The sequence below is a fragment of the Equus quagga genome, chromosome 20 (genome assembly GCF_021613505.1).
Source record: "Equus quagga isolate Etosha38 chromosome 20, UCLA_HA_Equagga_1.0, whole genome shotgun sequence".
NCBI lineage: Eukaryota > Metazoa > Chordata > Mammalia > Perissodactyla > Equidae > Equus > Equus quagga.
In genome coordinates, this window is record NC_060286.1 from 35,200,452 (window position 1) to 35,224,110 (window position 23,659).

The 23,659-nt window shown below is 55.0% G+C and overlaps 1 protein-coding gene across 1 annotated transcript; it reads left to right on the plus strand.

Annotated features, from left to right (window-relative positions):
• The first annotated feature begins 11,765 nt into the window (after nucleotides 1–11,765).
• CCDC197 (coiled-coil domain containing 197) lies at nucleotides 11,766–22,730 on the plus strand. The gene is given in 10 exon segments (XM_046647175.1): nucleotides 11,766–11,826; nucleotides 12,075–12,159; nucleotides 12,900–13,081; nucleotides 13,084–13,105; nucleotides 14,395–14,476; nucleotides 16,289–16,349; nucleotides 16,611–16,777; nucleotides 18,257–18,392; nucleotides 19,513–19,624; nucleotides 22,523–22,730. Coding segments are annotated over 10 exon segments (1,116 nt in total).
• The last annotated feature ends 929 nt before the right edge of the window (nucleotides 22,731–23,659 follow it).

Here is a 23,659-nt window from a genome sequence, read left to right on the forward strand (position 1 = left end):
TCATTCTGGGCCTTCAGAGGAGGGGGCGCAGTTCTGTACAACAGAGGGAGAGGAGCTCGGACCCTGGAAGGAGGGCAGTGGGAGCGGGCCTTGTGGGGGCCAGCCCTGCCTACAGGTGGCCTTCCTACCTGCCTGCACTTCCCAGGAAGGCCGGGCTCCTGAATAACAGGTGTTGTAGATAGCAAGCCTACCCGGGCAGGGGTCCAGCCTAGGTGGAGAGAGCCAGCCCGGAGCAGGGGCCCTGGGTGGCTGGAGAACTGGTGGAAATCTGGGGAGAGGCTTGGACGAATGAGGGCCAGAGAATCTGACCAGCCAAGAGCCGACTGGAGCCACGTCTTGAGGGATGAGAGGCCCCGTGGACATCTGGCCACATCTGCTTGGCCTCCACTTGGTGCCTCTTCCTGGAGGACTGGAGGCCAGTGTGTGGCATCTGTGACAGCCCCCTGTCCCCACCTATCTATCAGGGAGAGTCCTCTGTAAGAATCGTTCACGGGAGAGAGCCCAACGGGATTCAGAAAGCCTGGTTTCCTTTTTCAGACCGTGCTGGCTGCCCAATTTCTGTCAGATCCCTGCTCTGCCCTTCTGTGCCCGGCTCCGTGCCTGGCAGACTGACCAGGGCATCACCCGAGGTTTTTGCCCTCTGGCTTTTGACTTGGTCCGGCCAGTGGGAGGCACTGGTGGGAAGGACGAGAGAGAGGTCGAGGTATTTGTTTCTCCAGCTCCTCCTCCACTTTGGGCCCCGCTTCTGACAGCGACTCCATCCTCCTGTCGGGCCCGCTTCTCACCATCATTTCCTCCCCTTCCCCGCTCAGCCCTGGGTGGTAACAGCTTCTTGTTGCTGCCGGACTCTGGCTGCCTTGCTCTGTCTTGGTGCCCTTGACCCTGCCCACACTTCTGTGCCTTCATCGACTTCTCTTTACCCTTTCACACACGCCTTCTGTGTCTTGCTAGGGTCATCAGATAAAACACAGGATGCCCAGTTAAATTTGAGTTTCAGGTAAACAACAAATGCCCCTTTAGTATAAGTATGTCCCAAATATTGCAGGGGACATACTTACACTAAACAACTACTTGCTGTTTATCTCAAATTCAAATTTAGCTGGGCATCCTGTGTTTTTCCTTCTAAGTCTGGCAGTCCCACTTGCAGTGCCCTGACGTGTCCCTCAGGTCATGGAGCACTTCCAGCCACCTGACTGGAGGAACAGGTGGGTGTGACAACCCGAGGCGGCAGCAGCGATGGAGCTGGAGCGAGGGGCAGCTGCCTTCTGCTGTGGCAGCGGGAGGCTTCCCTGGGGACAGGAGCCATAGCCTAAAGATGAGGAGATGAGGGGATTGACCCAGAGGTTTCCCCAGATGCCTGACATCAGCCCATAAAATGCCCCCAGGACCATGGGCAGAGACATTCTTTGTCCCTGCTCCCATAAGCAGGTCCTGACCATTAACTGTGATGTGCCGAATTCTCAGCATCAATTGTGAGGTCACAGCAGAGCCCTGAGGGGGTTGGCTACCAGGACAAGGACATTTGGAGAAAGGGTTGTTAGAAGGATCTGGAGCCCTTCTGTGGACTGTAAACTGGGTTTGGAGTCAGATTGAATTCACCTTCTGTCACCTCCTAGTTGTGTGACTCTGGGCCTCAGTTTGCTCATCCATACAATGGGGACAGTGGTTCCTATAGGGCAGTCTGCTGTGAGGTTAATTAATGATGCACTCATGGCACTCAGACAAGAAGGAACAGGGTCAGGACTGAACTGAGGTCTGCCCACCTGCAAGGCCCGGTCTCTTGTCCTTTGAACTAGTAAGGATTGGCTGCTGTAACAAACCTCAAAGCATACAATGGCTCAAGGACAATAGTATTGTTTCTCTCTAGAGAATCTACACACAGCTGGTATTCTTTTTGGGCAGCCAGTACCCTAGCCCTGACAGGCTTCCTGGTACCAGGTGTCGTGCGTCACCCAGCACAGCCTGTGCCTCCAATCCTGGGTCCTGAGGCTGCCAGTCCCTCTGACCTGGGAGCAGGGTGTCTGGGTCTTTTCTGAGGACAGTCTGTCTGACTCAGTGCCTCTGGCCAGAGGATGGGCCTGGCCTTACCCAGGATGGGTGCCATTTACCCATGTGCTCATGCGGACTCTCACAGCCCTTGGCTAATTGCCATCTCTGCCCTGAGCTAACAGCTGTGCCAGTCTGCCTCTATTTTTTATATGTGGGATGCCACCACAGCATGGCTTGATGAGTAATGTGTAGGTTTGCACCTGGGATCCAAATCTGTGAACGCCAGGCCACTGTGAACTTAACCACTATGCCGCCAGGCCGGCCCCAGACATAGCCAGTATTCTTAATCAAGAAATGGCCTTCCTTCCACTGGTCACTCAGGGACCCAGGCTGCTTCTATGGGTGGCTCCACCATCTTATAAATGTGCGACTTCCCAGGTCTCCATGTTCATCCGCGTTCAGTGGAAGAGGAAGGAACAGGGAAATTCCACAGGGAACTTTCTATCAGCTGGGCCTGGAAGTGGCAGACATCACTGATCACATATCATACTGGCTGGCACTCAGTCACCTGGCTACTTCCAACTTCAGACAGGCTGAGAAACGTCTTCTAGCTCTGTTCTCAGAAGCAGGGGAAGCCAGCAGCCTCATCTGCACTTCCTGCCCCAGGAGATGATGCCACTGACAACACTCAGGAGAGTTTTCGAGAGCGTCCCAGGAGAAGGGAGCACTTGGATGCCCTGAAGAAATAAGCCATGATTCTTGGTTTGGGCCCCCTGGAGAGGACCCTGAGGCCAGGACTGAAGCTCAAACTGTGTATTTGGGAGATGATCCCGCCACACATGGTAGAGGGGTAGGGAGGTCAGGCAGAAGAGAAGTTAGTTAATAAAGAGTGTGTTCTCAGGCCAGTTACCACGGTGGGGAGCTGAAGCTTAAACCTGCAGGGAACTCTGGGAGCCAGTGTGGAGCCGGGCCCTTGGATTTGTTCTATTAAAGGAGTGGGGGAGCTGGGGTATTTATACACCCCCATCAGTCAGTGGTGGAGGGCTGCCCCTGGGAGGGTGTTAATTGCCTGGCATTACGGCCTCCAGTGTGGCAAAGGGGGTTTGGGCAAGACATGCAGGTGGTGGCAGGTGGAAGCCTGGAGGTGTGCACGTGGTCAGGGTGGGGGACCCGAGCAGGGCCTCATAGCGTCTGCTATACTCAGTGAATCCACAAGGGACACTCAATTCCCCTCGATTGGCTCCCTGAAGGGACAGGGCAGGGGTCAGCTCCCAATCTGCAGCTGTGTCGGTCACCTGTGCCCCTGCCCCGATGGCTCCCAGAAACAGAGTCACAGAGACTGGAGGCAGCTGCATGGCCAAGGGGTGAGCACTTGACTCGGAGTCCACTGATCTGAGTTGGAGCCCAGGTCTGCCACTCATTGTCTTGAGACCTTGGGCAGGTTGGCCATCTTCTCTTCCAACCTCAGTCCCTTCTCTGTTCACTTAACAACACTCACTGGGTACCCACTGAACACGTAGCCTTGCACGATGCTGGGCCCGAGGATACAGCTGAGGATGCAGTCACCGCCCAGCCCTCCAGGGCTCACAGACAGTTCTGGCTCTGCACTGTGGCTGCTTTGTGGGGAAAACAGGTCGGGTGGGGGTCTGAAAAGCAGAGAGGACTCCCAAGCCAGTCTTGGGAGGTAAATTCAGTTCCTTTGCAGCAGTATTTACTGAGCATCTGACCAGCCCATGTGCCTGGAGCAGGGGTCCCTACACTGGAGGTGCCCACAGGTTCCTCTCTGTAAAATGGATGCGCTCACTGCTCCCTGATGAGAATGTGGTGAGGGGAGATGAGATTGGACTGCCCACGTGTACTGCAGGGCCCCGGACAAAACGAAAATGGAAAGCCCTGTTCAAAAGTTATGAAGAGCAACCTCAGAGCGCGAGAACAAGTGTTTCCAAGCACAGACGCCATGTGCCTGCGCCTCCAGAAGATCCTGCTGCAGAAAAGACTTTGTAAACTGAGAAATGTGGGGTCCCCACGCCAGAGGTGGCGATTAGCCAAGGGCCGTGGGAGTCTGCATGAGCACATGGGTAAATGGCACCCATCCTGGGTAAGGCCAGGCCCATCCTCTGGCCAGAGACACTGAGTCACACAGACTGTCCTCAGAAAAGGTCCAAACACCCTATGCCCAGGTCAGAGGGACCGGCAGCCTTCAGGACCCAGGATTGGAGGCACAGACTGTACCAGAACTGCAGGATGTGCTGGGTGATGCACAATGACACCTGGTACCAGGAAGCCTGTCAGGGCCAGGGTACTGGCTGCCAGGTCCCATGTGTCCCTCACCCAGGGCAAATGCTGCTCAGAGCGTGGTGACCCCAGCAGGCTCAGCTGAGATCCCGGGGGGCCCTCCCAGGAAGCCCTCAGGATTTCACCTGGATGCAAACACTCCCCTGGCATTGGGATACCTGGAAGTGGGACAGACCAAATGATGGCCTTGCAAAGCACATTGGCCTTGCTCCTCACATCCAACCGGGGCCCTGGAGCCCTCACAATCTAGCCCCAAATTCTCAGCCTGACTCATAAGGTCTCTCCTGGCCCAGCCCAGATGTTCTGGAGGTCAGTCTGGGAGGGTTCTCTTCCCGGGGTCTCCTGAGGCTGCAACCAAGGCCTGGGCTCTTATCTGGAGCCCCTGGGGAAGCATCTGCCTCCAGACTTGCTCAGCTTGTTGGTGGAGTTCAGGTCCTTGCAGCCTCAGGACTGAGGCCCCGGTGTTCTTGCTGTTGGCCAGGGACTGATCTCAGCTCCCAGGGGCCTCTCAGGTCCTTGCCCCACGACCCTGCCATCTCAGCCGGTGAGAACCGCCCTTGCCTTGAATCCGTCTCACACTGCGAGGCTCTCAGACTCGTTCTTCCACTACCAGCCGGAGAAGACGCTCTGCCCTTTCCGGGCCTGTGTGATCAGATCAGACCCGCTGGGCGATCTCCATCTCATGGTCCACTGATCCGTAACCTTCAGTACAGCTGCAAAATCCCCTTTGCCGTGAGAGGTAACATACCACGTGTGTGATTGCTGCTCATATCCACAGTCCTGGGGCCCATGGGCAGGTTAGGATCGGGTCCCTCTCCTGACCCCTTCTCCTTGGCTCTCAGGACACCACACTCTCCCGGTTTCCCTCCTTCCTCATTGCCCCTCCTACTTGGTCTCCTCTGCTGCATTTGCCCACCACTGCCAGCATTTTTAAGAACATCAGGGACTCCCCGAAAAAATCATAATAAAAAAGGGCTGGATCCAGGTCAGCCAGGGACCTGGCAGAAGCCATCCTAGCTGGGGACTCTCAGGGCCCCGCTTCGGCAGCTTGTGTCCCAGGGGCTGGGGCCTCGCCCTCCAAACTCAGTGTGTAGAGTGACAGCCCAGGGTCAGGTAACCGCCCAGGAGATTTCAGAAAGTGCTGAGTTGCCCTCTTGTCTGCCGTGAGGGGGCCCGGCTGACATCTGGGGGTGAAGGGGGCGGTGACCCAGATAGAACCGGCCTATTTTCCAGCTTGGCTGGAGAGTGTTCAAGAGGAAGCCCGGCCTTAACTAGAAATGTCTGTGGACCTGAAAACGGCACAAATGCTGGATCTGGGAGCGGACTCGCACCAGGCAGGGTAATAGTAATAACTGCAGTTTTGTTTTTTTTTTTTAACACTATGTGCCAGGTGCTAACTTTGTGCATCAGCTAAGAGAATCCCCACAACTTCTTACGAGGTTGCTAACCCCATTTCACAGAGGAGGAAACTGAGGCTCAGACAGATTAAGGGACTTGCCCAAGGCCAGGGAGCTCACGACTAGAGAGGAGCCACAGAGGGACGTCACATCTGCCTTTAGTGTCCCTGCCGTGCTGAAATACGGCTTATCCGTCTATGCTCCAGCATTAATACGGTGGTTATAACAGCAAGAGACTCTGCGGGGAAGCAGTTGAACTACGGCTAAAGGAGGGACACTAGGCGAGGCTATTTGGACTCGACGTGAGGAAGAGCAGATGTTCTAGGGTCAGAGCGGTCCACAGGTGCACACGGCTGCCTTGGGAGGGAATGAGCTGCCTGTCACTGATTATATGCAAGTGAAGAGGCCGTTCTCACTTTCTGAGGCCCTGGTAATCACAGACCCTGTACCGAGCACCTTACCTAGGTCATCTTTAGGTACTCACAGCTCCGTCACATAGGCACTGTTGTACCCAATTTACAGGTAAGGAAACTGAGACTCAGAGAGATTAAGTGACTCATGATGGTGAGCCAGCGATCAGTGGGGAGCGGTGACTAACGCCCAAAGCTGTGTGTCTGGACTCTGAGACTTTAGCAGGGACAATTGGGTCCCAGTCCCTGCCCTCATGGAGATCACATTCCAGGTGGGAGGAAGACGATCCAGAACAGTGAGTCCTAAGAGTGAGGGCCCGAACGGGGGCTTTGTCCCCGGGCAGCAGGTGGGCGAACCCCTACCCAAGTAGCACAGGTTTTAGGCAGGGAAATGGGGAGACTGGGTTCGCACTCTAAGGGGAGCTCTCTCTCTCCGGCGGCTGGGTGGAGATGGCCTGCGGGGGATGGAGAGGCAGGATGGCCAGCAGGGAAGACTGTAGCGTTGCTCCCTGCTGGAGAGATGGGGCTTGGACCAGGGTGGGCTAGCGGGTAGATTCGAGAGGTTTGGAGCCAGAACCAGTGGGCCTTGCTGAGACGCCCCCTGTTACTGAAGCTCAGAGCTGGGAGGTGACATGACCAGTGCCACAGGGCTGGGACACGGAGGACGTGCGATTTGAGCCTAAGTCTGCCAGGCCTCTAACCCCGTTCTGTTCCCTCCACCTCAATGCTTCCCCACGTTGCCGTGAAGTTTCTTCCTGGGGATCGAGAGGGAACAGTTAATGGCGGCCCCTTAGCCCCAGCTCCCTGTGGTCAGAGCAGCCCCGTCCCACCTCTTCTCAGAGGGCAGTTCCTCCAAGATACTGCGCGGTGGGAGTTGGGGGGAGCGGAGACATCGCCATCATAGACACTGGAAGGCCCAGCCTCCATGGGGTGGACCCTGGAGCCATGGCCAATGCCTCTGTCCTCCTTCCTGGGAGGACTCTGCCCCAGAGATGCCCTCAGAGGGTTCCAGGACCAGCTTGGGTGTTCCCCCAGCTCTGGGCCCCAGTTCTCCGGTGCAGGGCGAGTGAAAGTAAGAATGGGGTGGCTGGTATGGGGGCCTCAGGGGAGCAGCGGCCACAGCACAGCCTCCTGGGCCCCGGGCTGCTCTGGATTCTGCCTCCTCTGCTCCCGGGGCAGGAAGGAGGGGAGAGCAATAGATCTCTGAGGTTCTAGCCCAGTGGGGGAGGGGGTAAGCAGTGCCAGGTCTCAGCACAATTCCAGCAGAATCAACAGGCCTTGCTTGTCTTCCTTGCACCCACTCAGCCCCCACCCCACCTCCGGGCTTCACACAGTCCCCACCCTCCCCGGAAGCCACCTTTGCCAGCCAACCCAGCTCCAGGGCTCTTCTGCTTCAGCCCCTCCCTCTGTCAAAACTTGCTCTCAGAAAAGGGTCCATTGCGATCTTCTGGAAGAAGACAGAAGGGAGGAGCAGGAAATAAAAGTAAGGCTGATGAATACCTACTGTGTGTCCGGCACCGTGCTGCCTGCTCTTCTCAAAAATTTCTCAAAAAGTTACAATCATGTGCAAGTTTCCTGCATCCTCTGCCGCTAGGATAAGGCCCACGAAATTCCTCCTTACCCTTCTAGACTTTCTTCTATGCACGCACAGACAGGGGTTAGTTTTTAAAATGAGGTGATGCTACGTGTTCTACATGGATTATCTCATTTCAACCTAGGTGCTATTATCTCTACTTTGCATTTCAGGAAACCGAGGCTCAGAGAGGTTATGTACTTTTCCTAAGGGCACACAGCTGGTAGCTCAGCCTGGCTCCCCAGCTTCACCCTGCATCCTGAGCATCACCTATGGCTGGGGAAGGCTGGTCTTGTCCCTGGTGGGGGCATTTGGGGCTGCAGGGCAGGCAGGGTTGGAATTCTGGGCAGGAGGCCTTATCTGGCTCTCCTTTCTGCTGTGCATGGACTTTAGCCTGGGGTCAAATTCCAGCCCCATGAGCCCTTGTTAAGGCTTTTAAAAAGGGACACTCTATTGCCATTTAATTGTGGCTCTGCCCTTGAAGCAGGCTCCCAGCTCCCAAGGTTCCCAGCTGTCGGTAACAGCCTTGCCTTGGAGTTCTGGCTCCCAAAGCCCAAGGGAGAGAGGCCGCCGGCGGGAAGGTTTGAGACCCGGGCCCCTCACCAGCCGTGTGACCTAGGCAGTCCCCGCCTCTCTCGGCCCTGGTCTTCTCTCTTCTGAGGTCCCTTTCAGCCCCACTGGAAGCCCACGATTCTTCCCCTAATCAGGGAAGGGGGGCCTGCAGCTTGCTGGGGGAGGGTGGGGTGGGGGAGGGGGAGGAGAAGAACCAGAGCGTGAAGAGGGCTCTGAGGCAGGTTGATGGGTTTGGAAGGGGGCCGGGTGGTTAAATGACATGGTGCGGAGTCCCTGGATGGGCGTTCACGGCCCAGCTCAGGCCTATGCCGTTGCGTGGGGTCCGTGCTCTGGAGAGCCCATATTTTATGAGCCCACGAATTACGTCACCAGCCCTGCTGCCGATCATTAGCCGTGTGCCCAGGCAAGTCACTCTACCTCCTAGACCCTCAGGTTTCTCATCTGCAAAGTGGGGCGATGCCTCCACCAGATTGGAGGGTTGTTTTGAGAATTAAACAAGAGACCTCAGGCCAAGAGCCAGGCAGTGGGAAGTCCGGGGTGTCTGGTGGTGTCTGGCGGTCCCTGGTAACTATGGTAACTAGGGCGGTGGCTCTTCAGGGCCTGACGGGGGAACTATCTCCAGAGCAGCCGGGGTCTCCCCCAGCTCTGTCCCAGGGCTCTCTGGGCACTTCACAGGACACTTCAGGCCAAAAATAAAATCCTGACTGGGAAGCAAATCATCCCACCAACCCAGAGCCCCCCTGCCTGTGGCTACATTGGGCCGAGTGGTTTGGGGTCCTAAGCTACTGGGAGATTAGTTACAGAGCCCCAAAGGACTGGTGACCCGCAAGTGAGTCCTCTTGCCCGGAGGCGCCCGCGTGGATAGAACGAGACTGGGTTCAGAATAGCAGAGCAGAAGCGTTATTCACCCATCAGTGGATGGAGGAGGCCGGGGTCAGCTCTAAAGCACCTTCTCCCAGAAGGGCAGGTGAGCCAGGCTCTTATGGGATGTGCAGGGGGAGGGGTCTCCACGTCGTCGCTGGGGCAGGAGCACTTGGGGCATGCGCTGACCTTCTTTTCCTGCACATGGCACCTTTGGCACACGTTTCGTTTTGCGCAGGGCACCCCATCGCCATCTTGGACCTTTCTGGTTGGGACCGGTTCTGCCGTTGGCCACCTGGCATTGTTCTGCCTTGGTTCCTATAAGCAAGCACAACTTAAAAACAAAAATTAGATGTGGGAAATGTTTTAGGGACTTCCCGGGTGACAACTAGGTTCTGAGGTTTTTGACCCTGGGAAGAGAAGAGGGTCTGGTGAGGCTGCTGCAGCATCTGCTTTCAGCCAGGGGAGGGTGAGCCGTCTGTCCTTCACGAATGAAGTCCCAGAGGTGCCCGGAGGTGCTAACCGAGTGTCGCCAAGAGCAGCCGCCCTGTACTGTGTTACGTATTGCAAGACCCCCGTCGACCCTGCTTCCAAGTTCTGGCAACTCAACCTCCTGGACGTTTCTGGAGTCCCGACTTCCTGGATTAATCTCTCAGCTCAGTAATATCCCAACAGAGAGATTTTTTTTTAGCCCCCCCAGTACATAGTTGTATATTCTAGTTGTGGGTCCTTCTAGCTCTGCTGTGTGGGACGCGGCCTCAGCATGTCCTGATGCACGGTGCTAGATCTGCTCCCAGGATCGGAACTGGCGAAACCCTGGGCCACTGAAGCTGCACACGCAAACTTAACCACTTGGCCACTTAACAGTGAGATCTTGGGCAAGTTACTAAACCTCTCCGGGCCTCAGTTTCCCCCTCTGTGAAATAACAGCTTTGACCAGGTGGGTGTGTCATATTAAATTAATCCCTGCGTGGAAAGTGCCTAGAACTGTGCTGACAAATGTCAGACACTACAGCTGCTGGCCTCCCTGCAGCACCTCCACTCTGAGCCCCAGCGCGCCCTCCAAAACGCCAGTGTGACCATGCCACTCCTTCAGCCGAAACTCTTCAGCCGCTGCTTGCCCTCAGAATAAAGCCCAGACTCTGGCCTGCCTTACCTGAGCCACCGTAAGGTGAGCCCCTGCTCAGCATCCATTTCCCCTTCTCCAGCCAAGGCCCCGGATTTGCTCTGGGACACCACCAGGCCCCACGGCAGTTCCTATGATGTGACTGTCAGTCAAGCCAAGGGGCGGGGACATGACCCAGGCTCAGCCAATTGGACATGCTCTCTAAGGACCTTGCTTCTTGAGGATGGAGAGGCGGATGAGAAGGGGTTGGGCAGGGTTTGTTTTGGGGGTATCCCCCTGAGTCCCTGCTTCCTGGATCTCCTGGGCTGCCCGGGGCCCCTGTCCTCTCTGAGCATGGGTCTTCAGTTTTTCTTCTGATTCTGTCCCTCCCTCGTAGCCTTCCGCGATGCCCTCTTTGCCCAGAGTGGCCTGGTCAGTTTCTGTTGCGGGCAACCAGAGAGCCCGGCCCATGCACTCCGGCTCCTGCTGACAGCTGCTCCAGCCGCACCCGAACCGCTCCCTCTCCCACCTTCACCTTCTGCTTCCAAGGATCTGCCTACAGTTCTCGCAGCCCGTGCAGGCTCTTTTGTGTCTCTGAGCTTTTGTCCCCACTGTTCCTTCTGCCAGGAGTGCTTTTCCCACCTTCCTTCTCGCTCACTCTTATCCTCAAGAATCACCTCAGACATTGTTAACTAGGGGGACTTCCTGCAATGCTCCTGCCCACCCCCACCCCAGGCTGGCTCTGACCCTCTGGGTAACCCTAGACCCTGGGCTTCTCTCCCCCTGCACCAGCCCTCCCTGCACACGTGTCCTCCCTCCCTCACCTGGACCCAAGGTCAGGGCCAGGCCCACTACTCACTTTCATGTCTCAGCTGCTACTCTGGAACCATGGAGGGTCAAGCAGAGACAGCTCCCTTGGGACCTGCTCACGCACTCCCGGGCCGGCACAGACTGAATCCATTGCCCACTGATGAGGGGTGGTGAGGGGGTTGCTGAGGAGTGGGAGATGGGGGAGTTGTCCCAGAGTCACAGTGAGCCCACCCCCTCGCCTGCCCTTGCCTGAGCCTTTGATCCAGCCCCTGCCCCTGCCCCAGCCTTTGATCTGGACCCTGTCCCAGCCTCCTTCATAGCCCCTGCCCCAGCCACAGACCCAAGCTTTGCTTCTGCCCCTAGAGAGGCCCTGGCCCAGCCCCTCCCTCATCCCTGGCCTTGGTCCCTATTGCAGCCCCTGCCCCAGGCTCCTCCCTCTACCTTTGTCCCTACTTCGGCCCCTCCTTACCCCCAGCACGCTTCTGAGTGAACCCTATCCCAAGGCTGTGATGCCCAGGCTACCCTCTGAGGAGGCCCTGGCTCTGACTGAATGGGGGCCTTCACTGGGGAAGGCCTGGCCAGCTAGTCGGGCAGTGCATGGGGCAGGAGTGTCAGCGGTGGGCACAGGCCCCCAGCTCCAAGAGCAGGTAACAGGGCCAAGCCATAAGGCAGGAGCAGGTCCCAGATTTAGGTCCTGGGGGGTCCTTCAGCTTGGCGCCTCCCCTGCCCTGGGCCAGCTGTGGTCCCGAGCCATGGGAAGGTTGCTGAGTGCCCCAGCTGGGAAAGTGCCCGAGCTGCAGCCCCCCAAAATCAGTTGGAAGGAGGTAAAGGGGGGAGTCCCAGGACAGGCCAGTGGGATTTGGGCAGCCCACAAAGTGGGGGCATCAAGAATGACCTCCACTTCGACTACAGATGACCAGCCTTGAAAGAAAGGACACAAATAGCCCAAGTCTCCCCTGGGGTCACCAACACCTCTACCCCCATCTCCTTGGGAACTGAACAAAGGAGGCGGGGGTGAGGAGGGCCACAGGACCACGGATAATCTGGCCCTCCACCCACAGGTGGCTCCTGCAATGGAAACATCATGAGGACAGAAGCCAGCATTGTGATGTCACAGCCTGGCTGTGGTTTTGTACTCCTGGAGCTGTGAGTGAGTCAGCTGGGCCTCTACCTCCTCTCCAGGCTCATGGACCCATGTCCGATGCTCGGGTCTGCAAAGGCTGACCATGTAACCCCTCACCTTCTCGCCCTGCTCCTCCCACTTGCTGGGGCTGGTCCAGAAGATGGCCAATGAATGGTGTGCTTAGGGAGACTTTCTTCTCTTGGCCATAACTAGGAACCGGACTTAGGCGAGCGGCCTGGGAACTCTTTGCAAGGCTGTGTTAAAACTGCCTGTTAACTAGGGCACCTTCCCAGCTTGACCACAAGCTTATTCGAAGTGTCTGTCTCAGTCTCCACTCTAGCTCCATAAGCTCTGTATACACTCAGAGCACGTGATGTCGTTAAATGCATAAATGGGTGGAGGGTTGGGTGGTAGAGAGAGATGACAAAGGTGCCCCCTCCCCATGCCGGCTGCTTTCTGAACCAGCCCCCAGCTCTGACCCTAGGACTCCTTTCTGAGTGCTGTTGGAAGCCAGCACCTGTTGGAAGTCCCAGGTGTCTTGATGCCCTTGGGACTTGGCAGTGATGGGGTCCTCCCAGCTATGGGGTGGCGAGGGCTATAGTGCAGCTACAAAACATCACATTTGTTCCCTCCAGAGCTGGGGGCACAGCTCAAAGGCCCAAGACTTTGGATTTAATGAGCCCCAAGTCCACATCCAGTCCTACTTTATGTCCTTGAGCTGGTCAGAGGCCCCCTCTGAGCCTCTGTTTCCTTTTCCACAAAGTGGGAATGTAACCCGGCTTCTGAGGACTGTCGGGGGCATCAGAAGAGACAGCTGCAGCCCTGATTGTGGCGGTTACCACCCATCTTCCTGCCTAGCCTACGTGGCTGGTGTCATGGACACAGACCAGGGGGCTGGCTTGAGCAATACTGGAGACAAGGACGGGGACCTCCAGGTGCTGTTACAGGACTCTGTCAGCTCCAGGCCAAGTACCAGATGTCCCAGGCCCCACCGTGCCCTCTGCCCCAGCCCAGGGCCACGCGCAGTGGGCTAAGTGGCTGGGACTCAGCAAAAATGCCAGAGGAGGCCAGACCAGGGAGTGGACCAGAAGTAGAGTGACGCCTGGAAGTAGTTGGGAGGGGCAGCTGTGGTGAGGGGGCTGGGGGCTGGGCCCCTACCCTTTGACCTCAGCCCTTGGGCCCGTCCTGGCCCTCTGCAGGCTTAGTCTCCCATTACGAAGGCGGGACTGTAGGTGGCCGTCCCTCTGCACCTGTCAGCTCGGCCCCTCTAAAATCAGCCTGCGAGGTGGCCACCCTGGCTCTGAGTGGAGACCCCGGGTCCTCGCCCTCCAGCAGCCCTTCAATTTCCAGCTGCCCACAGAAGCCTGAATTAGATGCAAAAGGATGTGTCTGTGAGCACGTTTATGGAGAAAAGTTCCAATTCCTGTTAGATTCTGTAAGGGTTTCCAACCCCAATAAGGTTTAGCACAGCCACGGTTCAAAGGGCCCTGCGTGGTATTTGTGGAGAAAGACAATTTTTCTTGTATTTTTCAGGACAGTATGGATGAGAAAATGGGGCCCGAGAGGCAGAGTGGCTTGCCCTAGGTCACTCAGTGGTCACTTGGAGATACCCAGCAGCTGGCCAGGGCAGACCCACTCTGCCCCCTGCGTCTGACCACAGGCCTTGACTGGGCCCGGAGCAGGTGCCCTCCTGGACACTCGGCCTGCTGAGGGGTTCCCGCATGGGTCACGCACGGCTGGGCAGCATTACGCGGCCGCATCCCCTCTGGGGGCTGCTGGGGCCCTGACCTCAGACTGAGTGCTCAGTATGTGCTGGGCGCCCCAGGTGTGGTCCAGCCAGCCTGTAAGGGAGGGTCTCTCATTACCCCTATTACAGATGGGCTGCCCAGGCACAGAGAGGTGAAGCACCTGGCCAGGTCCCCAGCTAGCAAGGGCTCACGCCACCCCCTACCTGCTCAGCCTCCAGGAGAGGCTCCGCAGCCCCCGTGCCAGAAAGACCATGCTCCACTCTGCCCCATGTCCCTTCCTCGCAGCCTGACCACTGGCATCTCTTTAACCTGTTTTTGGCTCAGTTTGCTCAGCAGTAGAATGGGGGCGGAGAGACTGAAGTCAGTGGCCCACTGATGGGGGGAGTGGCCGGCCTGGCGCAGGTCTGAGCCCAAGATCCACAGAGAGTGGCCTCACAAGGGGTCCAGACCTGGGAACCTCCAGACCAGTGCTCATGGCCAGCTCTTGCCACCCCTGGAATGTCTCTACAGGCAGAGGAAGCTGCAGAGAGAGGTGGAGAAGCACAAGCTTTTTGAAGACTACCGTTTATGGTCCTTGAGAAAATCCCCAAGGGTATGTAAGTAGCTTCCTCAGAAAGCTCTCTGTAGCCACCTCCCAGCCGTGGGCCTAGGGCATGGCCTGCGACCTCTCTGAGCCTCCAGCTTGAATGCAGAATGGGGATGCACGCAGGCCACCACCGAAGTTGAGAGGGGCACAGGTGCCAGCCAGCCTGCCTGGGGAGCCAGCGCTCACCGTGGGGCCTGTGACACGTTCTCAAGGTCTTTGTGTCCTCATCAGCACAATGGGAACCACACCAGTTGCATGGCTCAAATGAACTCATCCTTTGTGAGCAGGGAGCGCAGGGCCCGGTGTCCAGCTGGCACCTGGTAAATGTCAGCTGATACCATGATTATTTTGTCTTTGGCGTTGGTTTTTGTTTTGCTATTTTTTCCAGTTTTATTGAGATATGATTGACATACAGCACTGTGTAAGTTTAAGGTGTACAGCACGATGACTTGACTTTCATATATTGTGAAATGATATAATGTTTAGTTAACATCCGTCATCACATATAGATACAGAAAAAAAGAAAGAAGTTTTTTTCCTTGTGATGAGAACTCTTAGGATCTACTCTCTTAACAACTTTCGAATATACCACACGGCAGTGTTAGCTGTAATCCTAATGTTGCACGTTACATCCCCAATACTTTATCTTATAACCGGAAATTTGTACCTTTTGGCCGCCTTCCTCGAGTTCCCCCTCTCCCAGCCGCTCACATCTGGAAACCACAAATCTGATCCCTTTTTCTGTGAGTTTGATTGTTTGTTTTTTAGATTCCGCGTAAAAGTGAGTCACACAGTGTTTGTCTTTCTCCATCTGACATTTCACTTAGCATAATGCCCTCAAGGTCCACCCATGTTGTCTCAAATGGCAGGGCTTCCTTCCTTTTTTATAACAGAATAATATTCCATTGTACGTATATACACCCCAACTTCTTTATCCATTCATCCATCATGGACGCTTAGGTTGTTTCCACGTCTTGGTGTTTTGCTATTATTACCTGAAATTACACCGATATCTGAAATGGGTCTTCATGTTTTGTTTTATCATGATTTGTACCAGAGTTCACTGTTACAAGTACTGGAAGGAAACCCCTTAGGAAAGGGAGGGGAGACAGACATATGCATTTTTATTATCATCGTCACTATTATTATCTCAACATCATCAATAAAAAAATAACTATTACCATTTACTGAGTATTTACTCTGTGCTAAGCTCTTTAGTAAATCCCTTTTACCCCTCCGTATGAACTTCTAAGAAATATTTTACCCAGGCTCAGAGAGGTTAAGAAAGTTGCCCAAGGTCGCCCAGCCAGGAAGTAGTGGGGCTGGGTCTCAGACTCTGGTCTGACTGCATTGCCTCTGCTCTAAGTGCTTTGGAGCTGTGGGAGCCCCAAAAACTCTGCCCTGGAGGTCAGGGAAGGCTTCACGGAAGAGGTGGTCTCTCATGGGGCTCAAATGAGTTCAGCAGAGGGGAATGGCATTGCAGGCAGAGGGAACAGGCTGGAGCATAGGCCCTGCGTGGTGGGGTTGGGGACGGTGCACTCGAGCACCAGAACCTGGCAGGGGGCTGCTGGGAGATGTGGCTGGAAGGTCGAGCAGCACAAAGGAACCTTGAGCACCGAGCCAAGGAGGGGTGCAGGGCTCCAGGCCCAGCATGAGGCTCGAAGCAGACCCAGTGCCCAGTGCTGCTTGTGGCAGCTTCCTGGCTGGGGGCCTTCCTAGGTCAGGGACTCAACCCTGTTCACCCATCCAGACTGAGCAACCTGCAGGTCTGGGACCCTGTCCCTCAGGACAGCAGCAATTGCTGTCGCCTTCTTGCAGGCTCTGCCTATCAGCCGTTTCACCTCACTGGACCGTCTCAATCCAGAGTCCGTGTCCTCAGGCAATAGGCAGCCTGTGACATGTTGAGGCTTCTCCTGAGGAGGCTGGAGGTGGGTCCTGGGGCCGGCCCCTGCGGGACCAGTACTGCTGTCTGGGAGCAAGCCCTGCACGGATGGTCTGGCTCCTCTCAGCTTTGGGGCTCCTGCCAGAATTCTGGGGAAGGGTACAAGTCCCACCCACCTCATTAGCATCACCCACTGCAGGGGGCAGGGCAGGGCCGGTCTGTCTGTGCCCACCCTCTGCCATGGCTCTGTCTCTGTAGGCTACAATGAAGAGGAGGAGCCGGAGGAGGCCCTGGTGGAGCACTGCAGGCTGCTCTTCACACTCAGCCGGGACATCCAGGAGCATCTGGAGGCCTTCTCCAGGATGAACCAGGCTGTTCACCAGAGCCTGGAGTCTCTAGAGGAGGGCCACCGGGCTCTTATTCCAGTAACAGCTGCCTGAAGCCTGACTCCTTCCCCTCGGCCCAGAGAATCGGGGCATAGGGGCCCCCTCACCTCATCACCCCCAGGGAGGGCTGGAGCAGTGATGGGCTCCTGAGAGAATCTGGGTGGGCTGTCACTCCAGAGCCTCATGCTGTATCCCTTTCTGTCCCTTCTGCCGGCTGACTCAGGGTTTCTCCTGAGGGAGGTGCAGCTTATGCTTTAAAGGTGTTCGTGCGTGGTGGGAGAGCCGTGAGCTCTGGATTCAGACAGACTGGGTTCAAATTCCAGCTCAGCATCTGCGTAGCTGCATGACCCTGGGTGAGTTTGTACCCTCTCTGAGCCTCAGTTTCTTCATCTGTCAAATGGGTGCAACGCAACCTTGCTGGTAGGTTGTTGTGAGACACCGAACACAGACGGTCTCGAAGTACGTGTCCCAAGGAGTCATCTCTCTCTTTCCTTTATGGTTAGTCTCATAATAAATAGAACTTTCGCCAGCAGGAGTGGGCATCCCGTGCAGAAGAAACTGCCCCGCACAGGCATGGCATGATGAATTTGCAGGTTGCAGCCGGGGCCTGGGGACACAGAGGGGAAGGGGACGGAGAAGAAGGCTGACCGGTGGGCTGATTCTTGCAGCGGACCTTTGTGTGGCGTTTGCGGCCAGTCTCTGCCCCCCAGTGGCAGCACTGAAAACCTACACATTTTGTACCTTTTTTTCCCTTGGGGAACAGGGACCCTTTACGGTTGGGGAACCGCGAGCAGTGTTTCACATGCTTCATCTCATGTAAATCTCACCCCAGCACTTCAATGTAGGTGTTTTTATTCCGGGGACTGAAACCAGGGAGGTGAGTGACGGGAGCATGTAAGCACAAGGTTGGATCCCATCTTTATTTAAAATTTTAATACTTTGTTCATCATGGATTTTTTTGTATTAACTTTGATTTTTAAAACACATTGAATTAAAATATTTTCTTAATTACTGAGTTTTTGACACCCCCTTAAATTTTGCACCTTAGTTCAGTCCTGACATTCTTCTCATCTTCTGGTGAGGAAACTAAGGCTCAGAGAAGCAAGGACACTTGCGTATGTGCTGTGTCTCCAAACACAGCCCCAGATCCTGGCGGAGAGCGTGTCCAGTGCAGCCCTGTGCCCCACCCGCCTGGGCCATAGAAGGCCTTTTGTAGCCTCGCTCCCTGGCATCCTCCCAGCAGCACCCGAGGCTGGAAGGGCACAGACTTGTGGCTCTGGTTATGGCGAGGAAGACGGGGCTCGGGGAGCTGAGTCAGGATTCAAACCCCGGCAGCCTGGACACACCCTTTCCTGCATCTCCTGGTGCTTTGAATGGCCCTGACCACCTAGAACTTTCCCCTCCTCTCACCCCCATTACCGCTCAGACCACCCTGAGCAGTGAGCTCCTCAGGACCAGACCCAGAGCAGGTGCTGGGAGGGCTTGCTCACCAAGGTGACCTAGCCCCTGTCACCACAGAGCCTCCAGACCCGGCTGTGTCAGCTGCCGAAGAGGTGTCACCACAAGCAGGAGCAGCAGTGGCAGTTGGAACATGGTGTCACCTGCCAGGAAGACATGGGCAGCTATAATGTGAGTCCAGTCAGCTGGCTAGGGGGTATGGGTGGGGGCAGGGGCTGGGGGCTACTATCTCCTCGATAATCATCAGCCACCAACACGCCCACACACACACAAACACACACCCCGCTTACCCACGTACCTCTCCTTGGGGATGGCTGGCTGTCAAGGGGTTTCTCTACGATGGGGCAGATGTTCCTTTACAGATGGGGAAACTGAGGCCACAGATAGTTGAGGACCGAGCTCTACCAAGAATCTGAGCTGGGAGCCCCAGGCCTAGTCCCATGGCCCAGCATGGGCACTCTTGAATATTGGTTTACTTTTTATCCCTGTCTATTTCACAGATGAGAAGAGTGATGCTCAGAAAGACAAGTCATGGCTGAAGTCCGTGACCCAGGACCAGGGTTTCTGGGCTTAATCGCTTGAGCTGTTCCTTACTAGCCTTGAGAATGTGGACTACTTACCCTTCGGACCCCTGGATCCTCACCGTACCCAGAGTCTGTGCCCTTCTGGCCTCAGGGGCTGCTGAGAGGACACCGGGAGCAAGGCCCGGGGCCCAGGGCTGTGCTGGGCACGCTCCACCTGGACAGGGTGCGGCCAGCAAATGTAGGACCTTCTCAGGCCCTGTGGGATCCCCGATTGGAAGACATGAGGGTTGTGGGGTCAGTAGGCTGCTGACCTCCAGCCGAGGGACTTAGAGGAGGAGCTGGACTGGCAGCATCTACAGAGCCCTTCTGGGCCTTTCTCTTTAAGGTGGGAAGTAAGGTTGCTGAAGGTGAACGTGGCCCCGGGGGCCCGAAATCCAGGACTCCGACTCTGCCGGAAGTGAGGAGTTCCTCCCTGCCCCTTCCCAGCCCCACCTCAGTGTGGACCACAGATGTCTCCAGCCAGGGGGACCCTCTGGGAAGTTAGTCTGTCCAGTGTCCCTCTTTGCCCAGAGGACGCTCAGGCCCTGAGGTGGGGAGGGACTCCCCCAAGCCCCTTTGGGAGCGGAGCACAGGGCAGGATGAGAAGGTGGCTCCTGGCTCCAGGATGCTTCTCTGGCCTGAGTGAGCTGGAGACGGGGTCAGTGGATGCTGGGAGAGGGCCTGAGCCTTCCCATCCTCCTCTGCCTCGCCCCCCTCCTCCTCCCCCACCTCCTCCCCTGCCTCCTCCTGCAGACCAGCAACTCAGCTACGTGCAAGTAGCCATCGACAGCATGGCCCAGCAGTGCTGCTGCTCCGCCCATGGCGTTCCCGAGAGCATGGGCTTCTTCTCCAAGCTCGACCTGATTCAGATGAAGACGCCCCGCTGCCCAGCCTGGCCTCCAACCCAAGCCCACCCTGGGTCTCAACTTATGGTGCCTTCGTGGTTAGCAGCCCTCTTAGCCTCTCCCTCCATGGCTGCATGGGCTCCTGGTACAGTCAGTCTCAGGGTCTTTATTAGTCTCTCAGCAAACATAACGAGCACCCATTAGGGGCAGGGTCCGAGGGGGTTGTAAAGGCATTCTTGCCCTGCCTGCTCTTCATGTGTAGCCCCACCCTGGCACATCACACACACACTCACACACACGGTGTACACACTCATACAGACATTTACACGTGCTCTCTGCACACTTAGCAATACACACAAAACATACACGACACACTTGCAAACACACCAGGACGCACACAGGTGTGGTCACACATTTACACACACGTGCACGCTGGGAGGGGACATTTCAGTGACAGATGGAGCCTCTACACAGGGTCCTCAGTTTATACTTCAGACTCTCCGTCGGGTCCACTGAGCTTCCCCTTCTCACCGCCTGCACCAGGACCAACAGACAACACGGGATCAGACAGGCTTCCACTGACAACAGATCATGTCTTTTTTATTTTCAATAATAGCTTTATTGGGCTATAATTCACATACCATAACATTCACCCTTTTAAAGCAGACACTGCAGTGTTTGCATTACAGTCAGAATTGCACAACCATCATTAGTATTTAATTCCTGCACATTTTCATCACCCCCAAAAATACAATTTGTATCTGGCTTCTTTCACTTAGCCTGTCTCCCAGGTTCATCCATATGGTAGCAGGAATCAATACTTCATCCTTTTTATGACTGAATAATATTCCTTTGTATGGATAGACCACATTTTGTTCATCCATTCACCGGTGGATGGACATTTGGGTTGTTTCCATTTTTTGGCTATTATGAATGCTGCTTCAATTTATGCAGATGTTTTTGTGTGGACATATCTTTTCAGTCATCTTGGGCATGTACTTAGGAGTGGAATTTCTGAGTCATGTGATAACTCAATGTTTGACATTTTGAGCAAATGCCAAACTGTTTTCCAAAGTGGCTGCATAATTTTTCAATCCCGTGATCAACATATGAGGGTTCCAACTTCTCCCTATCTTTGTCAACACTTGATATTGTCTGTCTTTTGTAAGTTAGCCATCCCATGGGTGTGAAGTGTTGTCTCGCTGTGGTTTTGATTTGCATTTCCCTGATGATTAGTGATGCTGAGCGCCTTTTCATGTGCTTCCTGGTCTTTGTGTATACTCTTTGGAGAAATGTCTATTCAGTTCCTTTGCCCATATTTTAATTGCATTGCTTGTCTTTTTATTTTTGAGTTGTAAGCTTTCTTTATATATTCTGAATTCAAGTCTCCTATCAAATATGTGATTTGAAAATATTTTCTCCCATTCTGTGGGTTGTCTTCACTTTTTCAATGGTGTCCTTTGACATACAAAAGTTTTAATTTTGGTGAAATCCAATTTAGCTGTTTTTTCTTTGGTTACTTGTGCTTTAGGGGTCATATCTAAGATACCATTGCCTAATCCAAGGTCGTGAAGATTTGCACCAGACTTTCTTGTAAGAAGTTTATAGTTTTTGATTCATTTTTGCCGAATTTTTGTATATAGTATGAGACAGGGGTCCAATTTCACTCTTTTGCATAAGGATCTTCAGTTGTCCCAATATTTGTTGAAAAAACGTTCTTTCCCCATTGAATTGTCTCCTCACTCTTGTCAACTATCAATTGACTGTAAATGTGAAGGTTTCTTTCTGGACTCTCGGTTCTATTCCATCGATCTATATGTCTGTCCTTATGCCTGGACCACGCTGCCTTGATTACTGCAGCTTTGTAGCAAATTCTGAAATTGGGGACTGTGAGGGCTCTGACCTTGTCTTCTATTCTGAAGTTGTCTGACTCTCCTAACAGGCATGTCTTGTATCATTCATGGAAGTTCGGTGGCTGGGTGGGTTTCAGGCATGGTGTGACCCGAGGCTCAGTGGCACCATCAAGGACCTGCCCTTTCCACCCTCTCCTGTCTGCCATCCTCAATACTGGTTTCCTCCTAGGTTGTAATTTGCTTCCTCACTTGAGGCAGGTCCAGGGGAGATGGTCAAACACAGGATTCGGGGTCCCTCTGGAGTACTAGAGGTGGGGCGAATCCCTTCTCCAGTGTTGTCCAGTAGCAACAGTCAACAGTGAGCAAGCCTGGGTCTTAGTTGAGTGAATTCTCACATGAATTTCACAGGCTGTATCAGGGCTGCTCCGTGGCACAGCTCCGGGGTCACCGGCCATGTGGAAGGCCACATAATTGACATTCCCCGGGGCATATCCTTTGCGTTGTGATATGAATGATGTAACTTTGAATAAGGGCACATTTGTCTAAATAGTTACAGTGTATTAATTTCATCTTCTTCCCAAGAGAAAGGAAAAAATTACACAGTGACGTCAGGGTGTCCCAAGGGTCTCCCACAACAATCACTCACTCAAGACTCACTGAGTCACCTGTGTGTGCTCAGCCTTGTGCTAGGTAAAGAGTCGGAGGTGGGAGGAGGTACCTGGTCCTTAAGAAATGAATGCCTCTCAGAGAGGGAGGCTTGGGGCAGTCAGGGTGGGCTTCCTGGAGGAAGCAGTGAGAGGAGGCAGGCACCCACATTCAAGAAGTCACACAAGGACCTGAACTCTGAGTCATCCAGCTCTGCCACTGCTGGGCTGTGTAGCTTCAGGCAAGTCACTTAACCTCTCTGAGCCTCAGTTTGATCGGTTTGATCATTGGCATTGATACCATGTCCTTCACAGGGCTCTTGTAAGAGGAGATGTAAGTCACCTTTGATTGTGCTTCGGTCCCTGGGAAGTGGTGTCCAGGGCCCAAAGCCCTGTCGGGTGAGAGAGCTTTCTTTTTCTCCCAGGACTTTATGGTGGACAAAATGGAGACTGTGAGATCTGTCTCACTGCTCATGGAACCCAGAGTGTGCTGGTCAGGGGACAGCCGTGAAGACCAGGGACTCAGAAGATACTCCAGACCCTTCAGGAAATGTCCAAGGAGCCCAGATTCGATCCCTAGGACCCCCTTTCCCAGCACCCAGACCTCAGAGTGCTCCAGCCTGTGCTGACCCCACTGCGGCCACGCCGGCAACACGACCACCTCCTTACCTGCTTGGCCTCGTTTTCTTACCACCACCCCTAAGTGGGTGGGAGCAGGCCCGGGGGAGTGAGAGGACCAGCTGGGGTGGGGAGCTGCTGTTCCCCATGTCGGACCATGTCGGGGGATTGGCAGGCATCACGGGGGCGCTGCCTTGGACCGTGGGTGAGAGAGACAGAGGTTCGCGAGGTGGAGGCAGCAGCCGGGTGGGAAGTCCAGGTTGGAGACTCGTGCCCAGGAGCTGGGGCTGCATTTCTGCTGTCGCTGATGGGTTCATCTGAGACCGGGGAGCACTGGATAGATGCCTGGCTGCTGGGAATGTCCGAGTCACAGACAAAGAGCTACCCAGAGCCACAGCATGCGTGAGAGCTAGCCTGGCCCACAGCAGACCGGGGGCACTGGATTTGGAGGGGGCATCTCATCTCCTCACGGTGCCCAGAAGCTCAATGCCAGCTCAGTGCCTTCTGCCCACCCCAAGCGTCCCCAGAGTTACCGGGAATGAATGCTACTGTCAGGGAGAACTCGGCAAGGCAAAGCCCCTCTCTGGGCTGGTTTCCCCCCTGTAAAGTTGGGTGAGAGGGTGTCTAAGGGAGTCCCGTCTCAGTTGGACATTCTGAGGTTCAGGTTGGAAAACCTCAGTCTGCGTGGAAGGCACTGGCTTGGTTTTATTGTGCCACTCGGGTAAAATCATCCTAGCAACCCCTGAAAAGAATTCCCCTCTGGGGGTTACTGACGTTAATTGATTTAGGGAAAAGTTGAAAGTCAAGAGCAACTGAGGAGCTGCGAATAGTGGTGAGCCAGCAAGTTAACTTTCAAAACGATGCTGCTATTCAGTCAACGAACACCACGGGTCTGCTGTATTCTAGATGCTGTTGGGAGATGGCGGCGAGAGGCTCAGAG